The sequence below is a fragment of the Myripristis murdjan genome, chromosome 18, assembly GCF_902150065.1.
Source record: "Myripristis murdjan chromosome 18, fMyrMur1.1, whole genome shotgun sequence".
Lineage (NCBI taxonomy): Eukaryota > Metazoa > Chordata > Actinopteri > Holocentriformes > Holocentridae > Myripristis > Myripristis murdjan.
Window position 1 is genome coordinate 18,743,808 of NC_043997.1, and position 26,021 is coordinate 18,769,828.

The following is a 26,021-nucleotide window of genomic DNA, read 5'->3' on the forward strand; positions in this document are numbered from 1 at the left end:
GTTCCAAAAACAATACAAACCCTGTGCTCTTCAAATCAAGACTTCAAACCCACCTCCCAATCAAACACCAAATCAAAAACCACATAATTGCTATCAATTAAGGTTGAGAGGAATGCGGTGCACTCCAGAGCAAACAGTCAGCAACTCTAATCACAACATGAGAGCGGATGTTTCAACACTTGAGCACTATGCATGCACGCAGGTACACACACACACACACACACACACACACACACACACACACACACACACACACACACACACACACACACACACACACACACACACACACATATTTGGACTTTTAGATACTATACTACAAACCCATATTCATATTGAAGTCTTACATTCAGTTCTTACCAAACACCCCTGCATGGCACTTGGCTTGTTTGACTTGGTAGAGAAAAATATCTCTATATATTCTCTGAATTAGAATATCATCTCTTACACACACACACACACACACACACACACACACACACACACACACACACACACACACTAAAATCCACTTAACACCAGTGTATTTTGTGGTGCAGGAGGTGAAGGACATCAACACGCACATTTTCACTGACTAACGCGGAATTATACTCCCACGCACCCTTAATCCATACCGTTCTGATATTTGCTTTCAGAAGAGATCCTTCTCATATTTGCAATCGTATGACTACAAAAAATAAACTGTGGCATCAATGGTGTGCCCAGAGTTTAAAACTAAACACCCAAGGAGGAAATTAATGTGTTGATTGACACTCGCTTGGAGCCGGTTCCCTACCACAGTATTGCTGGAGATGTCTCTTGGCAGTGAAAACAATGATCCAAGAAGACGAGGCGAGAAAATGCGATACAGCACGCTGTAATTTTACACAAGGGCATGCACGGATATTGTGCTTTATAAGAGAAGGTCAAGATGGGAGGAAAAGATTTAAACCATCCTCTGCATTAACTGCTAGTTACAATGTTTGGACTGTAATCACTCTTTAATATTTCTTTTTACCGGCAGAAACTTCTCAAAATGACTCAAAGAGGCATTCCAGTGGGGGAAATAAAGGAATAAATTCATTCATAATTCCTGTCCTTACCAAATGTTAAAAAAGAGGCAATCAATAAGAATAAGCCTCCCAGGTCCCCTGTTGAGGAGATTTATTTATTCAGGGAGCGAGGTTGCTGTCCAAAATGTAAAGGCTGAACAAGCAATTAACAGCCTTCCTCACATAAACGCTTTTTACATTCCGAATGAAAAATGACCGAAACGTTTCCATGAGGCGAGATGTAAGCCTTGAGATAATGAATATGATGTAGGAAGTTATACCACAGCTCTAAATCTACATGTCACCACTTAGTCCTTGGGGCTTTTTTCTTCATCCTCGCCAAATTCTATGTTTCTGTGATAATTGGTGGTGCAATTTTAATGGTAGCTATAATTTTATTTAATAGTATACCTTTTCATCCACACACATGCAATAAGTAAAAAAGCTCAGCACAGGAAAAGCATATACTTCCTACAAAATGGGTTGCTTATCCTATTTGACATAACAATGTCATTTAAATTTCCTGGTTGCCTTGACTTTTGTCAAAATGAGAGACACAAGCCCAGTGACTGCCCAGCCACTCCTGAAAATGGAGCCAAAACTTTCCAACACCGCGGCTCTCGCTATTCACCGTGGAGCGTCACAGAAACAGCAAAGCTATCCCAGGCAAAATAACACATAAATGTAAAGTGAGATTATTTTTCAGCTCTTGTCACGGGTCACCAGCAGGCTTTCCTTCAGCAGCAGTTCAGCAACTGATCCCTTCCTCTATTCCTTTGTGGCAGAATAAAAGGTCAAATTAAAAGATTGCCATATCAGAGGGTGATGACCTCAGTGAAAAGGCCCTGGGGTCTCAAAGGTGTCTCGCAGAGAGAGAGAGTAATGGAGCTAAAGTTACCCAGGACTGACATTAAGTTACGTTCAAGAGCCTAAACGCTCGGCTCCCACGAGGAGACTTAAATGGTTCAGGCGGGATAAATGGTAGCCTCCCACCAACCCCACAAACGACGTTATGTGCTCCAGGCATGATTTACACCAAAGCCATTGTTTAAAAAGCTTTCCGAGCCACAGCATAAAATGTTTTACCAGGACGAGATTTTTTTTTTTTTTTTTTTTTTTTTTTTTTTACAGCCTGCAGCTGATAACCAACCACACTTCCCCATTCTCCAAAACCAGAGGATTAACATGAAAATGTAATACCCCAACAATAAGCTAAATCCAATATAAGCCAGATAGAGGGGGTGAATGGCAGAATGGCAACTCAAAGATATAAAATAAGACAGAATGAGCTGGGTTAACTCTAAAACTGACACTTTAAAAGGTACGACGACCTGACACCATGTAAAATACCCCTTAAATATCCTCTTTATGGAGCTTGTAGCTGTCTTTGATGATGCCAAAAACAGGGAATATAGGCATTAAAGTACATCTAGATGCTGCATTTACCATTACTTCAGAAACATGATCTCTGCCTCCTTTAAGACTTTTTAAACAAAGACTTTACCTTTTTCATCCCTAGATCTGTCACCCATACATTATCACATCTCCTATCTTTCTTCTTATTTGCTCACTTATGGTGAGGTGGTCCATTGGATTGTTGGGCCTGGGATTGATGGCAGTATTTGGTTTCGAACTTTGGTAGTAATGTGAAGATGACAGATTTACTGAGCCATAAACACACCTTCTGAGGATACTGTATCATGGTTGAGGAGAGAAGGGGAGAAGAGTGTTGTATGCAAGGCCATTTTGGGGATAAATAATGCACTCAAGGGAAAGACAAATGCCAAATTGGCCTTTAACGGGTCCATCTCTGCTGGCACACGGCACAGCAGACCTCGTGACAGAACCCAGAGTCGAACTCCCCACAGCGCCTCGCAGGAAGATATTTGTTCTGCATGGATACTGCTCCCAGAAGCTGTTACAGCACAAATGAAAACAATTTGATTTGTTTCTCAGAATTTCCTAGCGATCGCAAATAAGCTCTTGTCAGCTCGCAAGGCCTGGGACATCCGGTGAGGAATTCGCAGGACAGCGCTGTGCTGGATGGCTTCGCAGTGGTAGGTTCACCATTTAACATGGCTAATATTTTACATCAGCTATAAAAACAGACCAAAGAATTTATGGCAAGGTTTCCAGTGACATCAATATAATTTCATTTGTGACAAATTTGTAAAAACAGATCATTTTCCTGTCTTCATAAGCCATCCCAGCTGATTATTTAAAAAAAAAAAATCATCAAAAATATACTTGGCACACAATATTTTGAAATAATTAACTCTTTGTGGTGGTTTTTTGAATGAACCAATAAACACCATGTGATCCCACCTGAGTGAGCCTCTAAGCCGCCACATGCAGCCTACAGCGCAGAGGAGGAATGGGGCACGTAATTAAGAATCAGCAGTGACATTTACAGCTTCCTGAAACTCTGTTCATAGGTTCTCTGCACGGAGCTTTTCCCATTAGCACATGCAGGAGAGCTCATATGTTTTAGCAGCTTTCTGGTGGACGCTCGGGCAAACTCCACCAGGGTCCCACTAAACCAACACTGTTACCCAAACCCCCGCCTTTAACCCAACCACGGCCACTATGGCGTTTTAAAGGGGGAATGACAGGAGGGGATGTGCATAAATTAGCCGTGTAAAGCTGCTGGAGTCGGCTAAACTGCCCTGCCAAGGTGGGTTGGGAGGAAACTGGGAGCGTGGGACCTGCATTCAGATCTGGGCAGACGCTAAGGACTATGGCTTATTTATGGGCTCCCACCCACCTTCAAGCTTGACTGATTCCCTTTGCTTCAAAATGGAGACCATATTGCCACATTATCTGGTTATTACAGCCTTTTTTGAAATGTTTATGCGTGTTTTCTGAAACTGTACCTCATTTTCTGAAAACAGCTAAACACAAATCAATAAAGCCAACAATTTAAAAACATGCATGCATCATACATTATCAGTGAAAGCTATAGCTTTTTTAAACCACCCACAGAGTGCTTAAAAAAAAAAGTGTTTCAGCAATTTATGGTTCTGATAATCCAAGGATCCCACCCCCACCCAACAAATCCCTATTCCATTTTAGCTTAAATTATAGTTCCAGGGATCTGAGAAGCGTTTCACCATCTATTTTGACTATGTATGAGCAGCTAAGACTACAGACAAATTTTATAATTGCTCATTTTGCCTACAACAATACCTGAAGATCCATGGAGCCCAGATTGGTGACCTCTGGTTTACATGAGCTGAATCTTGCTCATACAAAAATATATAATCAGGAAATAAACCCATGAAAAACAGGTTTCCTTCCATAACAGACACTGCTGTGTGTCTCGACCAACGAGGACCATCTCTGGCGGCAAATCCTCTCTCTCCCCAGGCTTGTGAAACTGAACAGAAGACATCGCTGCCACATCTGGGGCTGTTCACATTTGACATGCATCCTGCTCCTGTCATCCTTTGCCCCTTAAACTCCTTCCTGTCTGGTTGACTAATTTGTTTTGGTTTCCTAGTGTACTTCATACTAAATTAGCCTTAAGTTAGATACAGTGGAAATGTAGCTGATTTGCGGGAAGGCTGGTACCTCCTTTTGTCGTCGTCGTGGCGCTGCAGGGCCGATGCCAGCGGGGGTTACGAGGAGGACAGAGAGACCAGGCTATTTCCAAAGGCAGCAGCTTCTATCTGGTGACATAATGCTGCAAGGCAGTGGCGGAGGCAGTTAAGGCATGTGGGAATTTGGAGATACAGTCGAGCCCCCATGTGCAGTCTCGTAAAATCAGAACCTAATTGCATCAGCTCAGGTCAAAGAGTCAAGCAAGAGAGTAAATTGGCAGCTAGTAAGAGGAATCCAACTGTGTCCTTTATTCTCCGGTGCTGAAATAAAAACCAACACAGGGGTTTATTTATTTGCCAGACGGTGCAGACTTGCATAGGGGTTTAATATTTAAATCATCATTTCAATCAGGGAACCTAAGCACCAATATCTCATAGCCTCTACTGTTTTATCAGTATGGCACCAAAAAGCCTCCTACTGCTTGTCTCTGAGTACTTCATCTGGGACACTTAACAAGGCACAGCTCTCCAGCTCACCCAAATACTGCAGGAGATGAGACTTTTTTCTGTGTTAAGAAGGCTGATAGCATGATTTTACCCGTATGTCAAAAAATGGGACAAAACTCAAGCCACTCTGAGGTAGCTATGACCGATTTCCCAATATGAGAAGCAGAGAGAGGGCTTGCTCTCTGTTGAAAAAACTTCAGCTTCCTGTGATTTGAAAAGTAATCAACAGTGTGATTCTCCTAGGATGTAGAGATTACAATAAACAGGAGTATACTTAGAGAGAGAGTGTACTGTATCTGCTCTTCATGTTTTCTTTTGCACAAAATGTTGTGTCTGTGACTGTGTTTCCCTGCGAGTACAAAAGATACTCAAATATCAGAAATTGATGCATTACCCTTGGCGCCAGTGTTATGAAAATGCAAAACACTCCTTGTCTCGTAAGTGGGCGCAGCCGGCTTTTTCTCTGCCTCGCATCGTCTCTGCAGCGGGGTGACAGTGGCTAGTTGAAACAGAGCAGGGCTTAAACAAACTCACTTTTCTCCTGATTTGCTTGTCAAAAAAATATCAATTTAGTGTCAAAACATTGGGCAGATGCGTGGCTTGTGAAAACTGGAACCAGTATTAACTTCAGTGGCTATGGGACATAATAATTAATCATAATACTACATTGGGCCGTCTTGCTTCTGAACCGTTTTTGGTGCTGTCTCTCTCTCTCACATGAGGCATGGTTACTGAGCTACCAGTAGGATTATTTAGACTTTAGTCTTCTTTTTAACCTGCTTGAAATACCACATCAGTGGATTTTACTGCAGCAGGACAACTGGTCTAACGTCAAATAAGCTGTAAATTAACTTTCCCATACTTTCCTGTGACTCTATATACTTCCTAAAGCTCACTGTATTGTCCTATATGGTAAAATCCCACCAATCTAGAACCAAAAGAGGGTTTAAATAAGGGCTTGCAAGTGCTATTTTATCCAGTCCTGCACTTTATCATGTTAACTTTTCTTACACCAAGAAGAAAAAAACAGCAACTGTCACAATCTTGCACCTCTGCCAGTAAAAGTGAACTGGGGAAAAAAATTAGTTCAACTGCTCTTGGGGAACAAAAGACAAAGGATTATTGACACAGAAAACCTAGAAAAAATCCCCAAAATATTGAAATATTGTAATTATGTTTGCTACAATGACAACATGAGAGTTGAAAGCAATGATGCTCAACGTTGCAAAACAGGTCCTCTTGAAATGTAGACATGAAACAGACTCGAGTTAATCGCTTTCATAATTACAGAGGAGACACAACAGTTCACCAGCAACTTACTGAGAAGAGACACCAAGCAACGATCCCAAATACAAGGCGCCTGGTTTGTTTCACCAGCTTATTCTTCATGATGTAGGAGTGTGGAGTCTTTACACTTGAAGTTAGTTGAAGTTTTTCTAGCCGTGAAAACACATGTCTGATCTCCTGTATATGCTACACGCAGCTAAGGTTTCAGTGTTTAACCCCAAAATTGAGTCACATCTGTAACATGTGTTTTTCATTGCTGAAAATGTACTCTGTGTTGTCTTTGGCTCTGTGACAATCAGGGAAAGTGATAAAGGTGGTCGATGGAGGCTTTAACCCTTGGAGCATCCTCCAAAAAGCCGACATTTTTCACTTGGTTAAATAATGATGCAATAACTAGCAAGAGCTGAGGGCGTATGTACTTCAAGTTCCTTGTTATGACCTGCACCTGACCTACAAATGCAGAAAATGTTAAGAAGAACAGATGATACATAAAGCACATTGCTCAATTCCCCTTGATTCAGAAATCAAACCATGCATGCATTTAGGCTTCGTGCACTTCTTAAACATTTAGGTCTGATGATTTAAGAAATAATATTTACAATGGTAAAGCTTTATGCCTACAGTAGTTATTATAATCATCCTACTGACATCTGGTGCCGCTTCCCCACAACCTTTCTCCTCCAGATGAATCCACGTGCAGCAGGTAGGGACTAATTTGCTCGCTGAATAACCGTCACCGTAACCCCAACTCATCCATCAGGCTGTCTTTTACTGTCTTTTTCAGGACCATGGTGAGAAATGTCTTTGACACACGTGTTTAATGTCTTGATGTCTCCCTCAGCTGCCTCCTTCCCCTGATGGATGTGTTTGGCGTTGAGGTCTGCTGAAGCGTTTACTGACCGTTCCTCACTTCCTCCATGGCGGAGCGTTAACAAAGTGTCCATCGAATCAAGGGAATAAAGTTGTGCATATGGAACCTGCAGCTGAAATGTTATCATAAGGCGATGAGAAAACACCCATAAATGCAAATAATCCATAATTCTCAGAGAGCTGATAATGCAAGCTGCCGATGTTAAGTGATAGATACAGCATAGGTTCATGCACAATATCCCTCCCAGGCCTCAGCTTTCCATAGAGCTGTAGAGCTGCTGACAAGCCTTTCAAGCCCTCACACATCAACACGTCAACTGGGTTTTGTCTTGTAGCACCCAGTTTCAGCAAGAGGAAGCAATCCATCAGCCTGCCACCGTATGGCTCTGTAATCAAGCGTTCCTCGCCCATATGCTTCTGTAATCAGCTGAGAAAGGGCTCTGAAGATGCAACCGTATCGGCAGCGTCTGTGGACAATGTCAGTGTGAAAAGGCACAGGGGAGATGATAATGCAAGATGTCTGTTGCTCTTTGGACGGCTGACGAAGGAGAATTTCAGAAAGGCTTACGGGAGCAGTTTATGCTTTCAAGAAACCCAACACAACCTGATCAACGTTTTATCGAACATGCCTGACCTTACCACTCTTTAAAAGAGAGTGAACAATAGAGGGATACAGGAAGAGAGACAGACAGACATGCAGAAAAGGCACATACATACCTCTCACCTAATCTCTCATTTCAAATAAGTTAGGCCTACATAAATTCTCTGTTGGTGTCAGACAACAGCTCTGACACTTTCAACCTTTACACACTCTTATTTCATCTCCAACATTTTCTCCTTGTGCTTACCTCTTCCTTAAGCCCCTCTCTCTTTTTAAAACTGTCACTCCATCATGTCTTCGTTCCCGTTCCTTCACTCCTGTATGAAATACAGTCTGTCGTGGATAGCATTTCAGCCCGGCCTGTCTAAACCCATTGAGGAGATCATAGACCTATACGGAAAAGAGCACTCACATGCCCGCCATCCCGCCCTTCTTTTCCAAAACCACTGGCATATCAACTACAGAGCACTCAATAATAGGTCAACCAGGAAATATGGCCCGCGGGACATATATTATGGTTTTCACCAAAGCCTCAAGATAAACACGGCTCAAAAAATGCCCATCTTTGCCTCCAAATTTCCCCTCAAACTCCTGCCCAATGGTGAGGATGGGCTTTAAAGCTCCACTTAGAGGTGGAAAAAAAAGGACAGGAGGAACAAGACTGTCGTAGCGTTGCACGCCAAGGTTCAGGGAAGGAACTCTGGATCCAAGAAATACGACCACAAGATAATGGCAAATGAAAATAGCTGACATCACCGCTCTGGATGGAGGAGGATGTAACGGGAGGAGAGACAAGAGAGCGCGGACATCCCCGCCAACGGTAACGCAGGAGCATCGATGCCAAGTGAGTGCTTTTCTCAGCATCACATGGAGAAGTCGTTAATCTGACCGAGAGGTGAGTTGGTCACGTTTGACAAGTAGAAAGCCAATACCTCATGGTAGTACAGTGTGACTTGCGTGAGTCAGATTGTTTAGGTAATATTTCCACCTAGAGACCCATATCTCTGTTGTTGGTGTAAATATCATACCTGCATTGGCACTGGCTCCCTAACTGGAGTCTTGGAAGTGCACGTGAATGTTTCCAGTCAGCAAAATGTATAGATTTACAGCGGGTGGAGCAATACATTTTGATGGGACTACTACTCATTTTTCAGATGTGGCCTTCTTGGTGCTTGATGTAAATAAAACTAAATAATACTTTTCACATATTTGTTGGTCTGCGGGTTGTAATTGTGATTGCATGGCTCTGCATGGAGGAAATATCTAATAATCTGTGGCATGGATTTAGAGCAAACTAAGTGGTGTGTGTGTGTGTGAGAGAGAGAGAGATGAAGAGAGCAGGCATCTATGTGCAAGTGAGAGGGAGCAATAGAAAGAGATCAGAGAGTGTGTGTACAGTGTGTTAGTGTCTAGACAATATGTATCTACAGTGTGTATATGTGTTTACAAGTCATTTCATCATATATTTCTTTTAATAATTTATAAGAAAAAGTCACAGATGTATAAAGAGATCTCATGTGCCCTCTCTAAGGATATTACCAATTCAAAGGTCGCCCAGGTGACGGACAGCAGAGGAAACATTTGAATGTGTAGCCGAAGATTAACCACAGAGGAAAAGAGTTTCAATGCATCAGTTCACCTCCATCCCGTCCCACTACCACATAAAACCCCTTTACCTCGTTTTCCCATGAGCCTTTGGGTTTCCAGCTGTCTAAATATGCTACTGTAGTGAACTCCCTTCCGAACCTGTGTTTGCATCATTACAGTCAGCGAGTAAGGCAGTAAAACTGAGAAACAGGAGAGGAGAGGAAGGGAGAGGAGAGGAAAAAGAGGGTAGAAGAAAGGAAAAATACGTGATCATACTGAACCTAATGATCCCCGGCATTACCATTCTTTTGTCTTTTGACTCCCAGTTGGAAAATAATTTTCAATCACTAAACCATTCACTCTGTTACCTGGAAGTCAGATGTTGGTTCATCCATGAAGCAACAGAAAATTATACATTATAATTATACATTATCAATATGGGAGTACATCTAATGATTTAACTGCACATGCACAGAAGAGTGTGAAAGGCTTTGATAACACTTTTATTGCTATTTGGTCATATTTGTTAACAATATTTGTATATACATTCCCATATACTTACTCATATCGATCTGCATATAAACATATCACTGTCTGGGATATAGCTGCACACAAGAGGCTCTTATTTTTGTGTTTCTTAGGTAATGTCAGTATCTTTGTCTTTGAATGGGACAGTGGAAAAAAAGACCTTCAGATCTTGTCATGTGCAGATGATTTTGTCAGACTCCCTACAGTGGTTTTACAGTGGCCAGCGAGCCATCAGTAAAACAGCCAGACACCCACAGAGTGACACACTTGGGACTATAAAGTTCAAGAGCTCTGCACCCAAACTGTCAGAGCCCCAGACCACCCTGCAACTTTTATTTTCTCCTGTGGTCTTAAAGAAGCCAAAGTACTGAAGAGAATCTTAAAATATGACAAATGGCTATGCATTTCTCATTCAAAGAGAGAGAGAGAGGGAAAGAGAGAGCGAGAGAAAGAGAGAGGAGAGAGAGATCCTGCATTGTCTGTTGTTTAGTTTTTATTATTAGCATTATAATTATTTATTATATTGTCGTTTTGTCTTATTTTTTTAAATGCTCATAATCTGAACTACATTACATCACCTTCAATGGTATCTCAAAGAGAAACAGCAGAAAAGTGCAGTCGTTCCAAGTGCAGTCTCTGCGACTCAAGAGTGGCATCTTGTGTCTGAACTCAGGTACTACAAGTCTTTTTTCTCCACAGCAGACTCAGCCTTGTTCATTCATTCAGAAGTCCTGCTGACTGTTCTAATAATAATTTTTTTTTTTAGACAAAAGCAGGATAATACACAGTAAAACAACTGCAGCAGGAAGGTGACAGAAATCGTCCTTAAACCAAAGGATCTGGGTTCAAGTCCCCATGTCAGCCAGCATCGCCCTGATGAGGCGTTTGAGCAATTAATCCAACTGTCGCTGAGCCTGACCTGACCTGGGCAAAAATAAAATTTCCTTTGGGGGATCAAAGAAATATCACTTAAACAATTTGTTATAAAGATCCAGTTTCTATAGTGAAACTCTACAGAGGAAAGCATAATCATCTGAGCTGAGCTTTGACTCTAAATATTTTAACGGTCTGTCTCACCCTCATGCTCTGCACCTCTTAAATTCCAAATTTCACTCTCCAATTTCCAAAAATAAACATTCTCACACACACACACACACAAAGGGTCCAGGAGAGTTGTGATGGCAGAAGGACAAGCAATGAATCGACTTGTCTGAAGGGTGTGGGGTGGTCCAAGCCTCCTGAAGTGTGCCAGTGTTTACATAAACCCATGGCTGTGAATGCAAAACAAGTCACAACATACATATATCTCTCTCATCCAAACACACACACACACTTTTTAAATCATCAGCGGACTGAGACATAGACATTTTTTTCCCCTCTTTAAAGTCATCATCAAATACTCACAAACAAGATCTTCTGAAGAGTAATGTGAGTTATTGCAACTGGTGGGGCCTCTGTCTGAGTGCCTGTGTGTGTGTGTATGTGTGTGTGTGTGTGTGTGTGTGTGTGTGTGTGTGTGCCAGACAGGGGCCGCAGGCTGAGCTCATCTACAGGGCTTCGCTCTGCACCTCCCTCTAATTGGACTGTTTACTGCCGCGTGCCGCTGTGCAATTGAGGGCAAACCAGCGCCAGGTCTTAAAACCTCTCCTTCACCCCTCCTTGTTCTGCCCTTCAACCCCCACCCGCCACCCACCTCCCATCCGTCCATCATCTGTGGCATCCCAGTAAGAGGAGGGGGGGGGGGAAGAGAAGCTTTTCAACTGCAATTCCTCCCCTATCATTATCCCAGTGAGGTCATTCAGACTTGGTGGCTGTTACTTCAGTCCAAAACTGATCGTAACAAATGCCATTCAGTTTCTTGTGGTTCAACCTGCAAAACCCAAGGCGCCAAAAACCATGACCCAACGGTTTGTGTTGTTTATTTTGAGAAACTAAAGCTTGGCCCGATGCTGCGGGGATCAGTAGCAAATAGGTTGGAAAGATACATTTCAGCTGTTCCACCATGTCTTTTTCATTCTCTTCCTGTATTTTTTGACAAAATGGAGATGAGCTGTATGTGTCTGCTTGTTTTCTTTAAGGTATAAATGACTGATTTGCTCAGTGATCAAATGATTGATGGCTAGATATTGCTTTTTTTCCCCGCAGAGATTCACATTTGGCTCCACAATGATTCAAAGATTAATTCTATAAATCATGGACAGGCATATAACATCAGAATGCGCACGTTGCTTCAGGGACAAATTAACTGTGACCTATTTGTCTTTAGTCATCTAACACCCTGGCTCCTGGCCCGAGCATCCAGACAATGTTTTCATCGCAGGACCTCCATTGTGCGCAGTGGGCCCATAAATCTGGAAGCTTCAATACTCAACTGGGTCACCTTTCATTGTGTTTTTGGACCTTAATTCAGTAAGAAGCAAAAATACAATCCATCAGCATGCAAGATGCTATTTGTAAAGAATTTGCATCTTTACAGTATTTGGCCCACAACAGTGCTGACAGGCAATATGTGAATATGTGCTGTATGATCTTGTCATTTCTGGGTTTGCTGGTTGCATTCCGACTTTAGCACTGCAAAGAATCTCCATTTTAACAAGCCATTTAGTGTCAGATTCAATGTTCAAATCTTGCTTTTCTTCAAACACATGAAAAAATATGTGCCAATGGGATGAGATAATCCCACTTGTTTCCAGTGCAGTTTCACTTGTTTTTTTTTTTTTTGTTTTTTTTTCTCCTGGAAAATGTCAAGAAAATTCTGGAAACAAGTTGATTAGCATTGGAAACAAGTGGGGTTATATCATCCCGTTGGCATATCTTTTCACTTGTTTGAATAAAAACAAGATTTCTAATGCTGAAAATGGGACTAAATTACTTGTTAAAGGGATTTTTTGCAGTGTGACCTCTGCACCTCTCAGACTCCATCTGTAATTCCTTTAGCTTAAAAATCTAAAAAAAAAAAAAAAAAAAAAAAAAAGTCACAAAACACAAAAAGAAAAGAGACATGACACAGCGATGTTGTAACACTCATATGACACGACACGGGCAGCGATACAGTGTGGTGAAACAGCACAGAGCTCTGAACCCAGGAGTTTTACTGGTTCACAATGCTGGTCAGGAAAATAAAAAAATCTCAAGACCTAATCCTTTAAAATCGCTCTGGCATTGCATATAGGCTTTGACTACTTTTGCCTTACTTAACATATCAGCTTCTCCAAATACAGTCTCCGGTACATGCATCTGGGAAGCATCATTTGAATTAATACCACGTTGCTGGGGGGGGGGGTTGGAGCCTCGGTGGTTTCTGTACTCGTGTTCGAATCAGGGTACGGGGGTGTGTTCACAATCAGCCGGAGAGCATTTCTAAACCTCGTGCATCAGTACGCAGAGGCAAGGCAAATCAAGCCACAACCACATTCGACGTCTTGTACAATTCGGAGGGCATCATGCATGATCTGGTTGCAACGGTGAACAACCACAAGGCCAAATCATCCAAAACAAGCCTGTGAGAAATGAACCGCCACTGCTCATTTGAGATATTTCATTTGATTTCTGTGGGGAGAAAAAAAAAAACGGTTATCCAGACATATCCTGATTGTGCGACACTGAATATCCTCCAAACACACCGTGGACATTTCTCCTCTGTGCTGCTGCTTCATACTACTACTACCCTTAGTTTGCCATTACACCATTTGCCCCAAAAAAGGATTTCAAGTGGATACTTTGAAAGTCTCTGGCACAGGTTTTTGAACTATTTGACTGCAAAATCACTGTTATGCTAACAAATTCAAAGTAAACAAACTGAGGTTAGTGAGCAATGCTGTCGGTTTCCCAACATTTGTAAAATGGCTAAAAAGAAAGGACAATAATAAGAACAAGAATAGAAAGTGATAGAAAATTTAAATAAGAAAGTGACAAACACAACAAGAGATGAAATATGTAAATTAGTCCACACCATTTCTCCAAAATAAAAACACTGGATAATTTCCACTGTCATCCAATCGGTTCTTCTTGTGTCAATAATCGAGGAAGATGAGGCAGAAGAGGCCTGTAAAAAGATGGATATAAATAAAGGGACATTAAGTGAGTGAAGGTGGGTCAGGTTTTCAGGACAAGACCTTTTTGGCCTGGCCTCTGACTGCTTCACAGAGAGCAAGAGGAGATAATGAGAGTGTGGGAAGGAGGGAAGAGGGATGTATGGTGTGGTAGCCTGGTAGTCCAGATAGCAGCCGATTTGACCATCCAGGCTGCATGGCTGAGAAAACGTGAAGGTGAATGAGCAAAGCTGTGATGAAGCGCACACATATCCAACAGGTGACAACAGCTCCCATCGTAACAACCCTCTCAAGCAAGACAGGGATGTGCAAATTTGCGATTTGCAAGGGAAAGAGAAATCTCATTTCATTGGTTATCCCAATTTAATGCCAAGTCCAGCTATATGATAATAGTCAGAGCTACTGAACTCATAATACAGATGTGAGATGCATCTATGTTGAGGAAAGGAGTCAAGGGAGCCATTATCTGCATGATGATGGCTGATCTCAGCTAAACAAAAAAATCCAGGCAGATGACAGGGTCTCTGCAGATGCACACACCGCCACACATTTCTAGTGGTTCATAAGTGATGATTGAGTGGGATTATTTTACATTATAATTTGTTTGTTTGTTTTTTTGTTTGTTTTTTAGGAAAATTCTACTCATTCTGGCTTTACTGTAAGTCCCCTTCCCATTTTACTTCATCCTTCCTGTCACTATCCACTGTATGCTGTTTGATAAAATGGTCTAAAAATCTATAAAAATGTCCACTTTCTTGTGTATGTGTGTGTCTCATATTATCAAGAGCCCCCAGGAGGATTCTTCAGTTACAGGGATCCCTAAATTTGGCTAATTTGAAGTCAAAGGCTTACCTAAGTGTTGTGTAAAGATTTTGTTTAAGTATGCCTTCTCGTGTTGCAAGGACAGTTCACTTTTCAGCTTGGAAGGGTGTCAAGAGTCATTTTTCAATTTTGCGGTTTGTGAACAGAATACATTCCCTCTGAGGGCTCCCTGAGAGCAAAGACTGTGTGTGCATGAATGTGTGTGTGTGTGTGTGTGTGTGTGTGTGTGTGTGTTCACATGTGTGCGGGCATGTGTGTTTGTGGCCCAGCTGTAGGATCAAGGCATGCACATACACCTCATGGTCCTAATTTTCTCGTGTTTACGGTCCCAGTAGTTACAAACCAGTTTTCAGTGATGTGTTCTCAGCGTGCACCAAGAACAGAGACACGAGCTTCTTTCTGTGGAGAAAGACCGTCTTCCAATATTTCTTCCAGTATGAAATGCTAATATTTCCAATATTTCTTCCAATTTGCCATGCCAGCCTCAGCAAATAAAAATTCTTCTATGAGAAAAATTCTCATAATTCACAACAAGCTCCAATGTCTTATAGCATGCAGAAGGATACACTGTATGTTATGTTTTGTGGATTTAGTCGCTGCCGTCATCCAGAACAAATAACAACAATGAAACAGCAAACCAACACCAAAGAGAGAGAGAGAGAAAGAGAGAGAGAGAGAGAGAGAGAGAGAGAGAGAGAGAGAGAGAGAGAGAGAGAGTACAACAAGGCTTTCCTGGTGGGAATATTGCAATAGGACATTTATACATGTGTTCTACTCTGTGTGTGTGTGTGTGTGTGTGTGTGTGTGTCCGACAGCCACCAAACAGAGCCATTAGAGCCCACAGTCATGACTGGAATACGTTTTGGGTTGCACCTTGCCCACTGGTTAACCTCAAGGCTGCTCCGCATGGGTGGCACAGATCCGTCAGCAGCAGGTAATTACTGCTGCACTCAGGCTAACACTGATTCTTACACTGGAGATTGGCTACACAGGCGGACTGAGCGCAATGCCAAGGCTGCCGGAAGCAGAGGGTCCAAGGGGCCACTGGCCCAACTACTTTACCCTCGTACTGCATTCTTTTGAAGTTACAAATCACTATGTTCCCACAAATGCCCCTATATTGCAACACTTACGGTAAAAACTCTCCACTCTAACACATTAGGTAAAACAAAGCAGGCAAACATAAAAGGGGGAGCACTGTGGTATGTTTGCATTGTTGTTGACTGTATGGAAACCTCCTTAGTTGGGCCCCCACAGCAAATCTAGTCTATATTTGGCTCACAAGTGTTTTTGAAAGTTAGCTTGTTAGCTAGTCTGCTCATGATGTGGTTTTTGGAAATTATGTCATTTCATTTGGCTATACCATTTGGATTACATTGAGTTTTTGCTGAATTGCATATGGATTCATGTGGCAGCCACTTGATTAATACTCTTTCATTTGTAGCCTATTTGGATTAAATATTGTGTGTAAGAGACAGGAACACTCTTCTATCATGCACTTATAAAGCACAGTATGTGTTTGCATTGTGGCCAGTCATGGGCAAGATACAGTATGTGCTTGATTGTACTCATGTGTGGCTCGCCAGTTTCACTGCACGGTTTGTTGTCGTGTATATGAGCTGATCACACACACACACACACTTCTTGGCCAACATATTTCCAAAATGAAACTGACACGCCTGCCCAGTGCCCATTAGCAACACCCTACACAGAAGCTTAACTCTGCAGAAGCAATATCAGAGAGCTACTGAAGACACATTAGAGTGACTAACTTGTTTCTGATGTCTGAAACAACTACCATACCACACCATAAACACAATTATCTTGTACATGTTTTTATTTCAAAGGAATATGTCCCATTAAAAGAATTTCCCCTTAATGCTGTCAACATTATCTAAAAATCTTTGGCAAGTAAAGATAATTTGTTGTTGTTGTTGTTGTTTGTTTTTGTTTGTTTTTTGTCACTATGTGCAGACAAAGTACAGACTTGCAGCAATTTCTAACTTTTTCAATTTTCTAAATATAGTTTTACTTCTTTGTTTGTTATTTTTTAAAATAAGTCATAATTTTTCATCATATTTTTTAAGATGAAAAAATTTGCCTCTTCCCTTTCAGATTCCCATCCAGAATTGGAAGACATTAGGTTGACACTGATGTTGACACCTGTCTGTTGGCTATATGTCTTCTTTTTAAACTGTGGGAAAATTGAATTTCTCTCAATTCTCATTGATCTTTCATTCAGCCATACTTAACCCCCCACATACCCCCCCCCCCCCCCCCCCCACCACACACACACACACACACACACACACACACACACAAACACAAAAGCCACACACACACAAACACAAAAGCCACACACACAAACACTCACCCACAAAACCATAAAACAGGAGTAACAGACCTTAATAGTAACAAATCCTTTACTTGGAGGTAATTAGAAAGTGCTGCGTAAAATCCCCAGAGATAAGACATCCAAAATTCCTGATGAATCTTTTTGGCCTCAATATGTATGTGTGTGTATGTGTGTGTGTGTGTGTGTGTGTGTGTGTGTGTGTGTGTGGCACATGGGGGAGGTTGCGAACATCTGCAACAAGGAATATGAACACAAATGTAAACAATTAGAAATCAATCACTTTGTTAATGCCCATAAAAATGTGTGCATGCCTGCACACACTACAGAGGAGCAGGAGAGGAGGGGATCCTGCAGGAGGTGAGGAGAGGAGAGTGTGAGCAGGATGAGAGAGGGGAACAAGGGTGGGGGGCCCTGCACCCATTAATAAAAAACATGGTTTTGGCTGCTGTGCATGTGTGAAGTGTCATGTGATAGTGTTGAAAGTGAGGGCACAGAAATCCCAAACACATGGGCCTCTATATTGTGCAGACACACAAATATATGTTCATATCAGCATGCAAATACAAACACAAATACAGGATTACATGGGGATCTGCACTGTGAAAATTTGCAGAGGGGAATGTGCAAATAAACAGTAGCCAGCAACAGGCACACCATGTACTAGGTGCAATCATTTTTGCTTACATTCGCACACACACACACACACACACACACATTCACACAGAGCCAGTTGTTATGTGGGCACTGTGGTGAGGTCTAGTCCCTGGAGGTTTTACCTCAGCAGCACCGCTCCAGTACCCACAGTGCACTGGTGTGAGACCACATCAAGAGGGGGAGAGGCTTGCTGTGGCACTGCAGGGGCCAAGGCTTTACTGAACACACATGTTGATGGAACAAACACAGGGGTGAGAGAGAGATCCCGAGTCCAAAGCCACGTGGCTTTACACCACATTCACCAGCACTCAGCACTTTCTTTAAGAGCGCTGGGGCCAAGCCTCCAAACGCCACTGCATTTGCCAAACACCAGTCAGACAGCCAAACTGCACAAGAGAAGAAAACAAATGTCTCCTAACTCACTGTTCCCTCCTTGTTTTTTCATGTTCAGTTCAAATGCATGCAATTTAGAGTGCAAAAAAACATTGCCGATGTGAAGGATGTTCAGGGTTATCATTACGATAGCCAAACTACCCCTAACCCATATTCACACAAAAGAGGCTCTGTTTATAACAAATATCCAACAACATGAACAGATCCAGAGCAGTGCATTTCCTTCCAGAAGAACAATCAATTATAATGAATAAAAATATGAGCAAACAGAAACCTGACAGTGATTTCATAAGACTGCATGAGAGGGGGTGGAAATAAAGGAACTTATTGTGCTGATTATTAATGGTAGGTAGAGGTGAGTGGAAAGCGAGATTCCTGGCAAAGTCTCTGCTGTGTATGAAAAATTATGTTACAAAACTCTCCACGCGCAGGATCTTTACATCAACATCCAAACTACTGGGTAAGCTCTCCTCCACCGCTGCATAGCTTTAGTGTCCCTGCATGTAAAGTAAAGATGAGTTATAATCAATAGAAAAACAGAAGCACTCTTTCACTGTCTCAACAGTGAAACAGTGAAAATATTTTCCATTCACAAAGTAAGCCGCATGTTCTCTCACTGATGGGAATATGGGTACAATCTCTTAGACCACTCACTCTATGGAAGCAAATATTTACTATCCTATCAAAGAATTTCATGTATTGTAATTTCATGTACTGTATTCAACTAATGTAAGCTACTACAAGCCTTCTTTTATAACCAGAGAAGACAAATGGCAAAAGGAAATGCTACAGACACCTAAAACTGTATATTTATTTTTTAGCATTCTCTGCAATGCCAGCAGAGTACAGACTCTAATTTTGCTCCAAGGAAAATTAGATTCTGCTGCACAGTGATGGCAGGGCTTTTTTTTTATTATGAGGAGGCAAGCTTGTAATATGTTTGGATCCAATAGTTCAAACATAACCTGCTCTGGAACAGGCAGCAACTCCCTGGAATCCACTGCAATTACATTATGCAAAAAAAAAAAAAAAAAAATTATTGTTAAAACACAAGCTCAGTATAAGCCATGAATCATGCTGTAATTCAATGGGACTCAGGGTTAATTAAAAAATGTGGGTGCAGTGATTCACAAGGGCTGGATCCAGACTACAAGCTTAATGCATTTTTACATCATGTCTTTGTCAAAAGTTTCTGTTGTCTAAACAAACACTCCTTTTTCTGCGTGCTGCCAATCTCGACTATTGACACTAATCAGCAACAAGCATGAAGCACCAACCAGCATACATGAAAAAAACGTTTACAAAATCTTACAACCTTGTATAAATATATAAAGAAAGAGGTGAGCATTATTATAATTTCTATACTCCACCAGATTAGATGACAGACACATTAGAATGTCCCAGTATTAGGTATGATTTTAAATATAAATATATATACAGGAGAGTTGCTGCCATTCTCTTCATTTAGGGGGTTTTCTGTACTATTAAGGTTTTAGAAAGCACCCTATCCTGAGGGTTAGTGCATTGTCATGCTACAGGTCAGATGTACCCTGGCACTGAGCTGCTGTAATAAGACTGAAAAAGCTCCATGACCCGCTAAATTTTATGAACCCTGTTCTTAGCACTTTGTCATGGAGATTCAAATTTACTGTGGAAAGGTAGGTAGCATGATCAGACCAATAAATATCCAGAACTTAACGATAACTTCCTTGACAATCCTGCCTGGAAAATGGAAGCACCTACTGTAAAACTTTATCGTCGAGTGGTGTCATGCCAGGCGGCACCAGCGCTGTTGAGAAAAATCCTGGGCCTAAACATCCTCTCTGTCTGCCAAAACTAACATGCACATCCCTTTAATGAAGACAAATGAAGTGTTTAATTGTGCGAGATCACTGCCCTTTCCACCTGGCACTCCATGCAAAACACAGCTGGCAGATCTGATCCCGAGGCAACACGCAGCTTAGCAACAGGCGAGCTGCCGCCACCTTGGCCACTGACTGCCGTCTCTCCACTAGCCACCCCTACTGGCCCTGGCCCCGCTCGCCTCACCCCAATTACTCCAAACCTTGACACTTTGCCAAGCGGTGCAACCATCTGCGCACTTGTTCACCCTGAGGGCTTTAAAAACACTGCCCCCGACTGTTGCTGCCTGAGGTGCAATTGAGCATGTAAAAACACTGGGGCCCGAATCGCCTGGCATGTGTGGAAATGAGACAGGCAGAAGGCAGAGATAGAGCACGGGAGAGAGAGAGAGGAGCGGGCGAACACGGGGGAACAGCCTCGACTCACTAAAAAATGAGAGACAAAAGACGAGAAAACAAAGCGGCAGAGACTGACAGGGAAGACTTGACCGTAAGACATGTTGGGACAGGCAAAGTGGAAATGTCTCCACACCAGGCCTCTAGTCATTACTGCAGAGTGGGGCGCTAATGGCTGTCATTATCTACCACTTAGCGGTCACAACACATAATATCCTGGCCTTCCTTTGTACATCATGTAACCCAGAATCAGCAAGTCCAAACTGGTGTAGCATCAGGTGCTTGACTTGAGCAGAGAATTAATTAAAACTACACTGGATATATTCCAATAAATCTCTACTACTCTCCTTTTTTGAGTAGTTTTGAAATAAAAGTAGTTATTTAAGTCCAAGTAAGTTCTTGGAAAGTAACCAACTACTTTGTTATTGTTGTAAAGAGGCAACTTGCGTCTTATAATATATATGTATTAAAAAATGTAATGATTTGGTGAGTCAAAGAGAAAAGTATTTTGAATATGCAAGAAGACAGAGCAGACAACAGAGCGTGCTAAGCAAAAAGCATACTTGGAATAGCTTCCACACAGGTAATTACTGAGGTCAGTGCTGGTGGGACAACTTTAACAGTCCACTGCCACACAAACACAAATAGAGACACACATACCATCTCAAGCAAAGCGCTCATGTACACAAACACGCACAGTAAATGAAGGATCATCTTTCAGTAACCTACTTAAAGGTTGCCTGATGACAGGACGATCATATTTGCCGTCTAGACGGTAGCTGGCTGAGGAGAAAACCGTGTGGTGCGTCTTGGCGCCATCCACCGCCCTCCTTCTATCTCCCCCCTCCTGTTGTTTTATCCAACACCTGACACTTTCTCTTGATATCCTGACTCTCTCCAGCTGACAGTGTTTTGAAGTTTACAAGTGTAGGGCAGTTTCACTGGCATTCTCTCTCAGCGTCTTCCTTTCTTTCCCTCTTCGTCTGCCAATCACCCCCCGAGGCTGTGAGACACAACAGAAACCGAGTTGCCACCTGGATATCTCCTTCAGGATAGAAACCCTTAGAGGGATTGAGTTTCAACATTTCCTTTAACCAGGAATTGTTCATTTTTAAAGTGAAACTGAACAGTGACAGATCGGCTCCCTCCCTGCTGGAGATTATTTTGATTAAACTCTAAACTGGTTTGAGCGATTATTTGAATGAATCTGCGGCCAAAACAAAACATGAGAACACACGAGCATGTATGCATTTTGAAACATGTGTGATATAGTTTTGAGTTGGTTGTGTAGTGCTCCAAGGAAATGGACATCAAACTAACAAATTTCACATTTAGATGTTCTGATGTTTGTTTTTTTCCTGATTATCCTTACAGTCTTTTTCGTCACTCATTCAGACATGGCACAGAGGAAAAAAGAAAAAAAGTGACAGCAATTGACCCATTAGACCCCGTGCAAAACTTTGGTACAGAATCACAACCTCATAAACTACTGTAGTACTGTATTTGTTTATGAACACTGACATTGCTGAGGTTCTACAGTATGTGCGTGGCATCACATAATAAATACCAGTTAATATACAAAGCTGTGTTAGGCCATAGCCATATAAGACAGCTCTACTCCGCAGAAGTAGCTTGCACTGAGCCTGCCAGGAAAAACACTTTCCTTGGGAGAGAACAATCCGTCTGTGCCCCTCTTGGGGATGGGGTAAGGGTGCTGGGGAGGTCACTTTTATTCCCCACCATCCGACCCTGGCACACACTCATGAAAGTTAAACAACAGAGTGAATACACTTTGGAATCTGAAATTCACCTCCTGGGTTGCTCGCTAATTAAGCTTCGTTTGTCTTGGCTTTGGATCAAGCTTAATATTGAACCAAGATCCGACACTGAACAGGACTGCAGGCCTACAGAGAGCGAAACCTACTAAGTGGTGAAACAAATCAGAAGTGTGGTCCCCAGGAGTCTGCAGGATCTTTATGTGAAGACACGTTAATGAGCCTGTCAGTCATGCATTTAACCAGGGACGATCTTACTGCTCATTTAAGACCAATGAATTCACACTGTATGAGTTTTTTTTGTTTGTTTGTTTTTTGTTTTTTTTTGTGTCGCCAGTAATTTATTGTCAGTTTCTTGAACATTCAGAAACCAGAAGACCAAGTGTGAACCACCCCAACAAGTCATACAATAAACAGCACGTTGCTGTTCTACTGGTGGATAACTGATAGACTAAAGTTGTCTAAATTTTTTCCACACAGTTTAACACAAACCATCTATAACTGCTATTAGCTCTGATCCAGAACATTCGTCAGAGGCCTTCACGGTCTCACAGATGAAGGATGGAGCTCCATATTACAATGACATTACAGATTACAATGTGAGGGGGAAAATCTCTCCTTTCTGGCTACAGTACACAAAACTCAGTGTTCACTGAAACAGACCACACTCTCGCAAGGCAAAATGATGAAGACATATTCCAAGACAGAAATTCAGCATCGTTCTTATTTAAGGGAAGTATTTCAACAAAATGACAGTGCCTCAAGATACAATAACAGAGAATGTATGTATTGTTCACTTTGATGACCACAGCCCCTTATTTGCACCTGTGGAATAATGGCAAAACCAGTGGAGCCAAATTCATTATAAAAATGAAATCTGCAGAGTGGAATTTAGGCTTGGATAGTCTGAGCATGTGGGAGTGACTATAAAATTACCCTATCTGTGATATTTGATTTGCAAACCAGTCACAGCGACTGGTTGATGCAAATTCAAAAATTTGCTTGAGGTCAATGTATCATAAAGTACGCTGCTGCTCGGTTACAACATGAGATCCAAAAGCCATAAAGATAACTGTTTGTGGTTTCTAACTATAGCATTTTAACTATGTACCATGGCATCTAAATGCTAGACTTCTAGACGAGGCTTTTCATTAAATTTGCCGTTGGGACACAAAAAATTGTGTATATTGGGCAGAGAAAGACCATATACTAAAAAGCTGTCAGATCTCAATACTGTATCTAATATATCTAAAATGCAGAAGGTGCAGAAGACTTTACATATGAGAGTCTGTCTTCAGAGCTGAATGACAACAGGTTTCCTCTTAGAGCCAATATAACCTTAAAGTCCACTTTAATCCTGCTTTAAAGTGTAATGGTGAGTTCAAGCAGATGTTGTGTCAAAAGAAATTTCACTACAGTGTATTTGATCAGTGTTCAAAGGGGCGTAGAAGGATGTTGAATATTCTATATGCAAAGTGCAAAGGGTCGAGCGTTCAGGCATGGAAGCTTGTGAAAGCTGTGCCGGATGTGGAAGGTCCCTAACTTTGAGGTCATTTATTTGGGAAATCACAAATAAACGAAAACAACCACAGAAACGTGCACAGAACGGCAATTAAGTTGGCTAAATAAATGTAATCATGACGGCCAGCGAGTCAGTCTATAGTTGAAACACGTGTTAAACATCAAGGATTCATTTGTTCCTGTGTCTTGGCCGCTTAGTTAATGCTCCTTCCATTATATCATGTGCTTACGACAAACAGAAATGTGCAATGACTACATTAACATTCATCAAAAGATACCATTCTTGTTAACGATAATGTCATGCCGCCCAAACACTTAGTCAGTTTCCACAGATTCCCCTCTAATCAGCACTGGGACCTTTCCATGGACCTTTGCTATTGGAAAGATGATGATGAGATAGGTGAGTTAGATGTTTAGGTTGCCAAAATGAACGCAGGTCCACCAACCACCCTCCACACACACACACACACACACACACACACACACACACACACACACATACACTGACCCCCACCCCATTAGATAAAACAGCTGGGTGAATGACTGGCTTTGGAAAACTGTTGTGGCCAAGGCTAGTGTCTCATCAGTGTCGATGACAGAGCAGAAGAAATGTGATGCAAAAAGAAAAGAAAAAGCCACCCCACCCAAGAATGTGCAATGAGTTTGTTCATTACTGTGTGTGGTAAGTCTGTGTGTGAGCGTGCATGTGTGACCCTGTTTCATATCAACCTAGGTCAGCCCACAATCAGATTATGCGTCCACTCCCAGTGTCCCACCATCGTTTTTCATTTGTGCTCATTATTTAGGTACAACAGGGCTGATTTGTCACCACTCTGGTGTGGCGTGTTAAATAAATATGTTACAACAGATTACATGACTGTTTTTGTCTGCCATCTGCATTTTTATTCAACTTATAAAAAGGGAAAAACTATAACACAGAAGTCAGCTTTGCAATAAAAAAAAATGACTCCATGTTTGAAAATCTGATGGAACTCGCCATCGTGTTAATCAGCGATGAGCACACTGGTTTTACTGGGACTTACTGGGTCCTCTGGCTTTTGGCTGCTGGGGCCTTCATGGAGAGAGTCTTCAGGCAGGTGGTCCCGGCGAATCAGGGTGAACTCGCGGATGAACACTGCTCCACCATCATCAGCCCGCAAGCCAATCTGGAAAACAAAGATACGAGTCCAGAACAATCACTGAAAACTGTCAAACCACTGCACAATATTATGACAATATCACATTCTGGACTCACTGCACCAAAAATAAGTTGGTCAAACCAGAGCACAATACTCCGATGATCTAAGCCGTGTTATCTCCGTTTTGCATATCTGATTGCAATGTTGGAATTTTGGTAAACTTCAGTAAAACTCCTGTTACTGTTTGCCATGTTTCACTTATGATGCCTTTTTTTTTTTTTTTTTTTGTTTCTCATTCTTCACTGCATTCCCGATGGGGGGAACGGTTATGGTTGTAAGGCTCTGGTGGAATTCACACCCCAAGTATCTGATATCCCATGATGTAGTAACCCACCTAATAGGGGAAGGGGGGGCATCTTGGATAGGGACCATTAGTAACACAGCAGGGCCCTCATTCTCAAAGATGCGCAAACTGATGGAGCGGGGACCCTCAGCTGCTCTCCCTGGGTCATAAACACCCTGTAATGACCCGGGTCAACTGCCTGCCTCCCAGGCCTGTGCCAAGTCAGATTTCAGAGTGAACGAGAACAGGGGATGTGGGTTTAGGGTACTTGAGGTTCTCCGGGAAGTGGAGGGAGAGTACAGGGGGGGTACATTTTAGTGGGAAAGAAGAAAGTGCTGCTAAGCGACTGTGGCAAAACTGACATCGGCCAACTGTGGGAAAAGGGGGCGCAGAGTGGACGCTTAAATGTGACAAATCAAATCTGGGGCTAAAGCTCTGAACTCAGCGCTGCTCAGATGTGGTCACTTAGGCTGTGGAGGCTGTGGAGGCATCTGTAACAACACAGAGGTCGGTGCATTGAAATGTGGCGTAACTTAAATCATAATGTTTAGTCACTATGTTTTGGTTACGTAGGTGTATTTCCATCAGAGAAAGCTGCTTGGCTATAAAATAATACTTTGATTTGTTTTAAATATGACAACAACCTCAACAAGAAATTCACTCAATACTTAATACTTACACTCAATAATTCATTTTTATTTCACTAACTGGAAAGTGGCTGTAAAAAAGTTTGAATCAGCTGAACAAGAATAAAGCGC

The 26,021-nt window shown here is 42.0% G+C and overlaps 1 protein-coding gene across 3 annotated transcripts in view; it reads right to left on the reverse strand.

Annotated features, from left to right (window-relative positions):
* LOC115376919 (ADAMTS-like protein 1) overlaps nt 1–26,021 on the reverse strand; it is a 102,825-nt gene that overhangs the window by 39,997 nt on the left and 36,807 nt on the right. For all 3 annotated transcript variants that reach the window (XM_030076754.1, XM_030076753.1, XM_030076755.1), the window contains exon 2: nt 24,825–24,947. In XM_030076754.1, the coding sequence (XP_029932614.1) occupies nt 24,825–24,947 (123 nt within the window). The remainder of the gene's footprint in view (nt 1–24,824; nt 24,948–26,021) is intronic.